Here is an 11,993-nt window from a genome sequence, read left to right on the forward strand (position 1 = left end):
AGAGTCTTATTTTGTGTTGAAAAGTTTAACATTTTTGTTTTCCCAGAGGAATGATGAATTTTTTAGATGTTATCAACAGTTGACCATTTGTATATTTTTCCATGCCCTGTAAGAGTTTTACAGAATTATTTAGTCATCAGTAAGCGTTAGCCTACATTTCAAGGCTAAATGAAGAGAAAGTGTAAATAACAGACCCAGCTTTATAGCCCTTACGACCAGTTTACAATGGCTTTGAAACAGCATTAAAGGAATACTATCAATACCCAAGTGTTCTAAAATGACAGTGTGCAAATAATGTCTAAGTAGCTGTGTAAACATTTTCCTACTTTTCATGTTAAATATCAGAGGCAAAAGCTGTAATTTATTGAGGGTAGGATTTAGCTATATTGGGACAAATCAATTGTAGAAGGGGTGTCTGCTTCAATGCACAGCCAGAGTTGCATATCAGACTGCAGAAAGCAAATATCAAACATATCAAACTCTGAAAGCAAAAACAGTATGAAAAAGCTGTGACAATTAGTTACATTTCCTCTGCTCTCTTCAGACACTTCAGTCAGAAACACAGGACACAGGAGCTGCAGCTGTTGGGAGCTCTCTTCTCTGTCACACACAGTGCTACACATAGAGTTAACTGATCAAGTGTGAGGGGGATTTCCCCTCTCCTCATGGCTCAGCCAGCCGTCAGTTTTGGCGTCAGTAAACTTTGAATGTATTTTGCTAACAGTAAACAAAGAAGTTGCTACTAAAATGTATACACCAGTACTTAGCAGCACTTCCCAAACAATTCCTGTGTCAATTGAAAAAAATATGTGAATCGATAGTATTCCTTTAAGTGACATTACGTCGCTCAAGTGCTGTCCATTTAAATGAATGAACAACACTTTTAGAATGTTGGAAATGTTTTTACAATCCTTCCTGCAAACACAACGATCAATCTCATTGTTACCAATCCTCTTGTTTATTATTATTATTATTTATTGTATTTATAAAGCGCCAACATATTACGCAGCGCTGGACATTAATTTAGGTTACAGACAATATTTAGGGGTGACATACAGCAATACGACAATACAGGAATACAAGAAAAACCAGATCACGCAGCACAGTATGAGTACAAGGTAATGCTTAGTCAGTCACTGGATGGGAGCATGGAGATTAGGCAAGTTAGGTTCACTCAGATGCATAGCATGGGTGTACAGTAATAGAGGTGCATGATCAGGTAGGACACAAAAGGAGGAGGACCCTGCCCAAAGGCTTACAATCTAGAGGATTAGTCCTGGAAACTACATGTGGCTTCCAGGATCACCTAAGTGTGGCACTTCTGTGTCCCCCTGCAGGGGTCAAAACACAGTAAAATGATCAAAAGACATCTCACACTGCTGAAGGCAGTTTTTAAGTGAGATTGTGCCACTGCTGCTGGTTCAGACGCCATTCTGAACCAGCCCTTACAGCAAGAAAAAAAAAGAACACAGCCTAGATCTGTTTTGAACAAATAGCAAAACTCATTTAATACATGTCACGCTTGCATTGCTTATTATGCAAGCAATGTAAGTGTTGCTTGTATTAAGAGAGTTAAAGTGGACCCAAATTAAAAATACAAGATTTCAGAAATAAAATCTATTTTCTAAATTACAATAATAAATAGAAGCCTTTTTTCAGCTGCATGATGATAAATATAAAATATTTTATATTTATTGGAGGAACCCCTCCCTTCCTTTCATATTGCCGGCACAGAATCCGGCAAACTGGTGGAGTAGGTGGTGTCCGGCAAAGGAGGAATTGCTAATGGCTGCCACCTGAATAACCCTAGTTATGTACAGAGAAGGGTGAAAAACATGCAATGAAATGCTCAAAGGCTTGAAGGAGTGTTTATCTTTGTATGTGTCAGAGTGGTGCAACTAAATGTTTTGAATTAAAAAAAATGTTTGGTTTGGGTCCGCTTTAAGAAAAAATAATTTCTCACTTCATCATTTGTGTAATGCTGGTAAATTTAAAGGATACCCGAAGTGACATGTGCCATGAGGAGATAGACATATGTATGTACAGTGCCTAGCACACAAATAACTATGCTGTGTTCCTATTTTTCTTTCTCTGCCTGAAAGAGTTAAATATCAGGTATATAAGGGGCTGACTCAGTCCTGAATCACAGCAAGTGACTACAGTGTGACCCTAACTGATAAACAAAAGCCCCATGTTTACCTCTTTCTTACTCTCAGAAGCCATTTTCTGCTAGGAAAGTGTTTTGTAGTTGGAATTTCTCATCAGTGAGGGTTACACTGTAGTCACTTCCTGTCTGAGTCAGCCACTCACATACTGTAATGATCGGTGTCAGCACGCAGAGAGAATCTGATTATTGGTGATCTGCAGTATCACCAAGAATGCAGATATATACCTGATTATTGATGATCTGCAGAATCACCGATAATACAGATATATTACTAACCTCTGGACACCTAAGGATATGTAAGTGTTTGGTGTAACAGTAGTACTTTGAGTAATGCACCTGCTGAGCAGGTGATATAGACAGTAAAGGAACACTGCTCTGAGAGCACAGGAACCTTCCAGCAGCCTGAGACTCTCCAAGGGGTGGAGTCAGGCTGGAGACAGGAAGGGCCAGAGAGTGAGTGACACCTGAAGGTGGATGTCACTCTCTGATCTGGAGACTATCTCTTAAGGGGAGAGATAGCTCTCGAGGTCAGACACGCCTGGTCGGTAACACACGGACAGATAAAGTACAAAGACAGAAGGCTGATTCGGTATCCAAGGCAAGTAGGCTTTGGCAACGGAGTATCAGATATGCGAGGTACCGAATCAGAGGACAGAGGAGTAGTCAAGAAAGCAATAAGTCATAACAGATATCAAACAATGCCTAGTCTGGGTGTGAGGTCCGTGGTCTCTCCACCCTGGAACTAGTCTGATGTATAACAAAATGATCGCACAAGTTCCCTAGTCTTGGGTGCGAGGTCCGTGGTCTCAGCACTCTGGAACTAGTCTGATGTATAACAAAATGATCGCACAAGTTCCCTAGTCTGGGTGCGAGGTCCATGGTCTCAGCACCCTGGAACTAGTCTGGAGAATAACACAAATGATAATACAGTTCCCTAGTCTGGGTGTGAGGTCCTTGGTCTCTACACCCTGAAACTAGCTTAAGCATAAACAGAATAACAGTTCAAGTAATCTGGCTCAGTGTAAATTCCCAGGTCCACCTGGTTCAAACACACTGTAGGATCTGACTAAGGTCTGAGTGCTTCCACGTAGTGTTCGCAACGGCAGACAACTTGCACCTGGCCAGCAGTAACTATATATGGAGTAGTGCTCTCCAGCACCACCCCTAATTGATCAACCAATAGTATCCTGCTCTGGAGTCAGCTGATCGGCTTGATCAGCTGACTCTCTCTGCCCAGTATAAGAATTCTGCCTCTCAGCGCGCGCGCGCGTATTCCTAAGCCTGTGTGCACTAACAGACTCAGCCACACCAGACACACGCTGCCGCGTGCAAACCACCGCGCAGGACGCGGAACCAGCCGCCTTACTGTTGTTGCATGCGGCAGCTTTTCCGCGTTCTGCCCTGCTACCAGACACGCACTTCCGCGTGCAAACCACCGCATTGGACGCGGAATCAGCCGCCTCCTCAGTAGCACACGAGGCGGTCTTTCCGCGTTCTCTCACACATACCTCATATTTAACTCTTTCAGGCAGAGAAAGAAAAAAAGGAACACAGCATAGTTATGTGTGTGCTAGGCACTGTACATACACATGCTTATCTCATCATGTCGCATGTCACTTCGGGTATCCTTTAACATGTGCTGGCTGTAATATTTAAAAAAATAAGCAATTTTATTCATCAAGTTATATTCAATAAAGTTACTCTGTAAGTTTTCTTATTTATATGACTTCCTGACATCTTGGCTGTGACAGTCTAATAAAAATATCTTTAACTTCATTTAACAATTCAAACAATTAACGATATTCATGTCTAAAAATAAAAACCCATCAAAAACAAATTCAGAGTGTGTATACACTAAAGACGTACTTTAACTTTGTTTACAATGGTTTCACAATTAGATATCGATCCCTTTGGGAAAATGCACACATTACTTAAAGTTCAAAAATAGAAACACAAGCAAGGACATTGATAAAAAGTACAGCGCACTTAAATCATAATCTATATCAAAGGAACATTTACTGTAAAGTGTAATGCACAGCTACATAAATAGTGCTGAATGCCAGTTAAGTCGTAGTTGCCAACATGAAGCTTCTTCTGGTGTGTGTGCTCCTCGGAGCAGTTGGTTAGTATTTTTCTATATGGATTCAAAAAGATTATTATGATCTGTAAGATCAATTTCAATTTATTTATTCTGCAGTTAATGTTAATGGATTCTTTAATCTTAATTTGTGAAAACATCAGTGTTTGCTTTTATAACTTCTAAAGTTGCTACATTTCTGGGATTAACCCACAGGACTAACTTATTGAGGACCTAAAAATACTAAAGATTAAAATACAACTTTTTTTCTGGGTTTTTTTTTTTTTTTTGTATGCTTTTAGTTTTTTTGCAAAAGAATGCCAATTTAATTGCAATACCAATCCGTTAATTGGACTTGGCATTGCATAGCACTAAGGGGATGTCAATCAATATCAATGCAAATTCTGCATGTATTCTACATGATAGACAGTGTGCTGGCTTGTAATATAGAAGAGGATAGTAGAACTGCACAAGCCAGCAATGACTGTGGCCTGGCCTGTATGCAGTGTGTAACCCACACAGACAGATATCCTATAGTAAGATCAATCACAAATACAGTTGCAAGCTAAGCACAGCTTATGATGATAGACAATGTGCTGGTTTGCTGGCTTGTAACAGATAGAAGAGTATATTCGAACTGCAAGGCCCAGTAATTACTGTGGCCTGGCCTGTGTGCAGCGTCTTACACAAAAAAAAAAAACACACACACACACAATAGAACAATATGAGCCCTCAAAAGGTCTTTTGTTTTGGGGTGCTTTCAGCAATAAAGAACCACCTAGCTAACTGTCCCTGTCTCTACAGCAATCTTTCCCTTCCTCTCACTACAGCAGCAGCCGGAGACTGAGAACATGGCCGGTGCTGCTGTGATTTTATAGGGGGGGGGGGGGCGAGGGTCCGTGGGGGAGTGCAGCCTGATTGGCTGCAGTCTGCTAACTGTGATGTAGGTGGGAGGAGGGAGGAGGGAGGTGGGAGGAGGGAGGAGGGAGGTGGGAGGAGGGAGGAGGGAGGTGGGAGGAGGGAGGAGGGAGGTGGGAGGTGGGAGGAGGGAGGAGGGAGGAGGGAGGTGGGAGTCAAGGAGGGAGGAGGGAGGTGGGAGTCAATGCAGTCAACAATCGATTCACAGTACATGTAAGACAGTCCGTGCACCGCTTCCTTAAAACACTTTTATTTTCCCATTGATTGTTCATCAGCAGACAGATAGGCACATATGCAGTTTGCAGCTTGTCACCATAAATAATATGAAACGATCAAACCTGTGCCAGGGACGGGTGCGGGAGTGTGACCAGGGGATGAGAGGACGGCGCAACAGCCGTTTCGCGCCGGTGTGGCGCTTGTTCACGTGCGGATGTCCTTTTTGCCCTAGGACATCCGCACGTGAACAAGCGCCACACCGGCGCGAAACGGCTGTTGCGCCGTCCTCTCATCCCCTGGTCACACTCCCGCACCCGTCCCTGGCACAGGTTTGATCGTTTCATATTATTTATGGTGACAAGCTGCAAACTGCATATGTGCCTATCTGTCTGCTGATGAACAATCAATGGGAAAATAAAAGTGTTTTAAGGAAGCGGTGCACGGACTGTCTTACATGTACTGTGAATCGATTGTTGACTGCATTAGCCTGCTTGCACGCTCCCATACACACAAACCAAGCAGTAAAGAGGAATAGGAAGGAGTTTCATTTTATATTATGGTGCAGTGGACCCACTCACCCCCCCCCCCCACACACACACACACACTACTGAGTGCCGGGCAAACCAGCATCTTTTGTGTACATTTAATAATATCTTTAAAAACATAAACAAAATAGTAATTTAATTTCAGCATGAGGGTAAAATATTTTATCGTAAGATGGCATAATCAGTGATAAGCAAAAATGCCAATATTCTTTTCACATTGTTTTTCAGAAAAAAATAATGTTAAATTAGATTTTGATCAAAAATGCAATCAAAAATAAGTTTTGGTTTTTTTTTGCTTTTTCCGCACTTTTCTCAAAATTTTGCAAAAAAACTATAGATTTTTGGCATTTTGCGGTAAATTGTTTAATGGTAATATAGTTTTTCTGCAGTTTCGTGTTTCTACAAGCTATTTTTGCAAAAAAAATTCTCAATATCAAAAATACCATTTTCGATTCGAAAATGACTTTGGTAAAAATTTACAAGCCACCTGGGCATAATATATACATTATAAATTCAGTATATTAACATGTATAATGTAATGAGAAAGTATTTCTAATATAAAGTACAATATCAGTTGTTGTAAAGTCTCAACATTATTTTCAAGAAATAGTTTTTGTAATGTTTTTTTTTTAATGCATTCCTCTATAAAATTTTGTTTTATGCATATCATCTACAAAATTGTCAACTGTTTTTAATAGTTAATAATACACATAAAACAGCAATAGCAATCAGAACCAGTGGAATTTTAATGATTTCATAATTTACTATAGTTGTTGTTACTGTAACAGTGGATTATTGTATAAATGTTAGCCATTAGTTAAAGTAGCAAGCAATAAATCAGGGTGATGCCATTTATTGGCTAACTTAAAGGAAAAAGCGTGATAAATCACAGGTGACACATGATAGGGCCCTTGTATGCACAATGTGCATTGGAGCAATGCTTCACCTCACTCTGACTTGCATGCTCTATTGTCACTTGCAGCTTCTGAACTGACCGCTAAAGCTCCCGGCTCACTGCAGTCACATAACGATGAGCTTGGAGCTCTAGTGGCCGGTTCTGAAGTTTCATGAGACACTAGAGCAGATATGTCAAACCGGTCCTACGAGGGCCGAGATCCTCACACATTATTGATACAGCTCAAATGAATTGATGGGTCTGAATCAGGGAAGGTGTGGTCCATCAGGAAGAACACATTCCTCTCTTTCTCAGTCCATCCTAAACACTGGTATGGATCTGGCCCTCCAGGCCTGGAGTTCGACACCTGTGCACTAGAGGATGCAAGCTGGAGTGAGGATAGATAGCTATATATGGTGCAGCATGCTACGGCATGCACCCTGCACCCGGCCACCTGCATGCTCCAATGCACAATCTTTTAGGAGGAGGGGCTATGGCACAGATGGGGTGGCCAATTGGTAGCTCATACCTTCTGACCTATTTTTTAGGCCAAAAGTGTGGGAGGCGTGGCATATGTGCAGAAGAGCTTACCCATACATATATATGGTATTTCTGGCAAATAGATAAGACCCCTTGTTTATTCCTTACATGCCTAGGGGTGGATACATATATCCAGTTTTGATTTGGGCATTTTTACTACTTCCATTTTGTATGTGGGCCAACAAATTTTGAATACTATGAACAGATTGCGTAGGTAAGCTTTCATACTTATAAAAGTGGTTAAATTGGTCAGTCACACCTGTGTGTATACACCCTAGGACTCAGACTGACCTGGAAAGATCTCAAATTCTGAATTCACTGCTTAAAGGGACTCTGAAGTCTCAAAAAAAAAAACTGTTTTTATTTCAGATACCTCTTAATTATTAAAGGGAACCTAAACTGAGAAGGATATGGATTTCTCCTTTTAAAATAATACCAGTTGCCTGACTCTCCTGCTGATCCTGTGTCTCTAATACTTTTAGCCACAGCCCCAGAACAAGCGTGCAGATCAGGTGCTCTAACTAGGGATGATTGGAAGCAGCAAATTCAGTTCAGCCGGATATCACGCATTCTGTCAGTGTTAAAATCCGTCGCTCTGAAGATTCCGCCGGATTTGTATGAAATTCCGTGGAATTCCGGATTCCGTCGGAAATTTTTAAAAAATTCTCTCTCCTTCTCCTCCTCCTCCTCCTTTTTTTGTGTTTTTCCGGAAAATACCGCGGAAATAAAAAAAATTCCGCGGAATTCTGTTTCAGAGGTTTAGCAATTCCTTTCCGACTGCCAGAATCGGAATTGATCTAATTCCGGCCGGAATCGCGGAATTAACAATTCCGCGGAATCCAGCGAGCATCCCTAGCTCTGACTGAAGTCAGACTGGATTAGTTGCATGCCTGTTTCAGGTGTGAGATTCAGCCACTAGCCAAAGAGCCAAAGAGATCAGCAGGGCTGACAAGCAACTGGTATTGTTTAAAAGGAAACATCCATATCCCTCTCAATTTAGGTTCCCTTTAATGCCCCACCTAAAATTTTGCATACCTGTGGCTGAATGCTTACTATAACCCCCAAAATCCCCTGGGAGATTTTGGCAGCACTTAAAGGGACTCCGAGCAGTGCAGAAACTATGGAAAGATGCATATCATTTTAAAGCTCTCTTTCTCCTCGTTCCAATGATATATAAACCGCCGCCATACGCCTTTTAGTTTTCTCTATTTTCGCGATCGAAATTGCGACCGCGGCAATTTCAATTACGAAAATAGCAAAAACTAAAAGGCGTAGAGGGCGGCGGTTTATATATCATTGGAAAGAGGAGAAAGAGAGCTTTAAAATGATGTGCATCTTTCCATAGTTTCTGCACTGCTCGGAGTCCCGTTACCTCTAGTCAAAACATAAATGTGGCAAATAAATTCTGAAAGCATCACCCCAGCATACAAATTATTTACATCTCTGTTCAAGCCTCTATCTACAGATTTAAACCATTGTATACATTTAATATCACTTACTAATCTTGATATCTGTTCCAAACTTGAAATCTGCCTATTCACTTTATCATTTTATTGCACCATGTACGTTTGTAATCAATGTTGTGGCAGATTTTTCTTTCTATAGTCTTACATAGACAGAGAATGTTTTCCACGAAATATTTTTTTTTCAGCTGCCTTTGACGATGACAAGATTGTGGGAGGTTCCGTCTGTGCCAAGAATTCTGTGCCTTGGCAGGTATCTCTGAATGCTGGCTACCACTTCTGTGGCGGGTCCTTGATTAACAGCCTATGGGTTGTCTCTGCTGCCCATTGCCATAAACAGTAAGTAAATAATGCCCTTAGAGTGTCAGAGTCTATTTAAACAAAGAATTTAATCACATCAATATTTACTTCAAATGTAACACAAAATATGATGAGGAACAAACCCATTTTTATACATGTAATTATTATTATTTAAAGTGATGCTAAAATAACATGAAACATCATGAGATAATGTAATGAATAGCGACATAGCAGCGGCGGTGAATGGCATTACCACCGCAGCTGCTTCTGATTCTCTGCCTGCCAGTCTTCCCGCACCTCGGGTGTCTAGCACGCAGAGGAAGGGTGTCTCTGCTGTTCGCAGGGGTGCATTAGCACGTGCACGCGCTCACCGTCAGGATCTTTATGCCAGGAGGAGGCGCGTCAGCTGACCGGCTGGTCGGCTGACGTCACAGGGCACGCTCGCCACCGCTGATTGGTTGAGGTGCGGTGGGCGTGCCTCAGGGGTCTCCTCAGCTTCTTAAGCATGGTGGATTCAGTAGCAACTTGTCTGCTGTCCTGAATACTTCGTGTTAGCGCTCAGACCTTAGATAGATCTGGTGTGCTTTGATCTGGGAGGAAACCGGGGATTTCACACAGTGATAGGATTGTTTGATAGCCATAATTATAATTGAAAATTGTATTATCTGTTATGACTCTTGCTTGTTCTGACTATTCTTACTCTCAGTGATTTTATACTTCTGCCCATCTGATCTTGCTGCTGACTCTGCCTGCTACAACCTTCTTGTCTTTGCCTTCTGACGTTGTACCCTATCTGCCAGCCTGTTGCCAAACTCTGCTAGTCTGACTACTCTACTACTCCTCACCAGAGGGGCCCTAGTCTCTGGTGAGGGGTCTGGTACTGTTAGTGCCCACCAGCTCCTCTGTGTGGCATAGTCAAACCTATCAGTACTATTGTTTGCACCAAGCACTACACCTATCTACACTCTTTGCTATTGGTTGCCTCCTCAGCTCTTGTATATCTGTATTATAGGTGATTCTGCAGATCACCATATTAATCAGGTATATATCTGCATTGTAGTTGATACTGCAGATCACCTAATAATCAGAACTCTGTTAATGCTGACACCAATCGTTACAGATAAAAGTGAGAATGTACAGCCCCAGTAGTATTAGTAGCTGCATTCGTTTTTTTAACTGTAAGGGTTATTCATTTAGGCCTCTAAATTACAATCCCTCTGCAGTCTGATCACACTGAAAACTAATTAGTGGCCAAAATAGCTTCTGTGTAGCTGGAAAAACACTTCTGAGAGCAAGGAACAGATAAAAGTGCAATAGTTTGGAGACTTGTTTGTATCAGACCTGCACAAACTTTAAATAACTGACCATTACCTTTAAATGTATATTTTTTAACTTTTCAAATTAAATAATAAGACTATGGGAATTCAGGAACACCCCATACATAATTAGGACTATAGATACAATTGTGAATCTCATCTGCCTATTTTTACTTTATGGGTCTTTTAAGTGGCCACATATTGTGTAGCTCTGTAGAATAAATAAAAGGGGTAGCTTACAACTTGGAACTTGGAGTAAAGAACAAATGACTGTTTTCCCACTCAATCTCATTGGCGGTAACCCCGAGTACCCGCCAGGATGTATGCAGACTGAGACATTTCACCTAAACCTCCCCCAAGATCCAGATGCTGGCAGCCATTCTTCTTCCGGGCCTCGGAGGCTCTGAACCCCTTGAGGAGAATGCCATTTGTCTGTCATGATGACAGCCGGCAATAACAATATAGGGGTACAGCGCTACCTGGAGGGCGAAAGGGAGAATTGCAGCGCTGGATCCCACGGTGGTGAGTCTTTGCAGGTATAACCACAGATCTTGTTTTGGTTATTTTAGGGTTTATTATTATTTATTGTATTTATAAAGCGCCATTGCGCCAACATATTACGCAGGGATGGACAATAAATAGGGATACATACAATGTAAACAAAGGGGTGACAGACAGAGAGGTAGCAAACGGTTATAACAACATAGCACAAGGCTATCCATGAATGTGATTTTACAGAGACCCAATTATTTGTGTCCAAATTAGTCCATGGGAAGGGCGTCAGAGCTGGGGATAAGAGATCAAGAAGGGGGGAAGAGGACCCTGCCAAGTGCTTACAATATAAAGGGTGGGGGGTGGACACATAAGGTAGGGATGTGGAAGAGGGGCTCTTGAAAAAATTTCACCACTTTTAGACCCCAAAATGAGGAAATAATTATACTGCCAGGGAGGTTGAAATCTATGTTCTGCGCCCTAGCAAATGAAAAAGTAGTACACCGTAAGTAAAGAAAAGATAATTCTGTTCAAACTTAATTAAAAGTGGACTAAAGATTAGCCACAGCATGAGAACCTTTATGGAAGATAATTCTTCGGTACAATTTAAGAAAATCCTAAAAAAAAAAAAGTCCTGATATTCACTGTAACTTGGTTTCTCTTCTGCGGAGGGCACTTTGAGGGTTTTTACTTATATGGAGACCTGCCATGGCAGACTTCATCTGCAGTCTATATACAGTTGCTGATACAGTTTATTTAAGATACATGTTCAAATACTCCTCAGGAATATTCTGTTAACATAGTGTCCTTTTATTTACTTTATATTCTCTTGAAGTTTATTTTACCTTTTTTTTTAAAATGAAAATGAGAGGGTAGGTTATAAAAAAAGGTCAAAGGGGGTCACACTAAAAATATTAAAACCAATATTTTCAAGGATAAAGAAGTCTAACAAGGCAACCAAGAGGTAAGAAAACACATTGGATAATAGATAATTGTTTCTGAGGGGTATTTTATGGTTGATTTAAGACATGGATCAACACTGACCTAATAACATCATGGATGGT

At 41.1% G+C, this 11,993-nt stretch overlaps 1 protein-coding gene across 1 annotated transcript in view; it reads left to right on the plus strand.

Annotated features, from left to right (window-relative positions):
- Positions 1-4,243: 4,243 nt before the first annotated feature.
- The window catches only part of LOC137535949 (trypsin-like), a 31,946-nt gene continuing 24,196 nt past the window's right edge, over positions 4,244-11,993 (plus strand). Inside the window, exons 1-2 of the mRNA XM_068257838.1 lie at positions 4,244-4,289; positions 9,010-9,160. Of these exons, the coding sequence (XP_068113939.1) occupies positions 4,250-4,289; positions 9,010-9,160 (191 nt within the window). The 5' untranslated portion in view covers positions 4,244-4,249. The remainder of the gene's footprint in view (positions 4,290-9,009; positions 9,161-11,993) is intronic.

This window comes from Hyperolius riggenbachi, chromosome 10, assembly GCF_040937935.1.
Source record: "Hyperolius riggenbachi isolate aHypRig1 chromosome 10, aHypRig1.pri, whole genome shotgun sequence".
NCBI lineage: Eukaryota > Metazoa > Chordata > Amphibia > Anura > Hyperoliidae > Hyperolius > Hyperolius riggenbachi.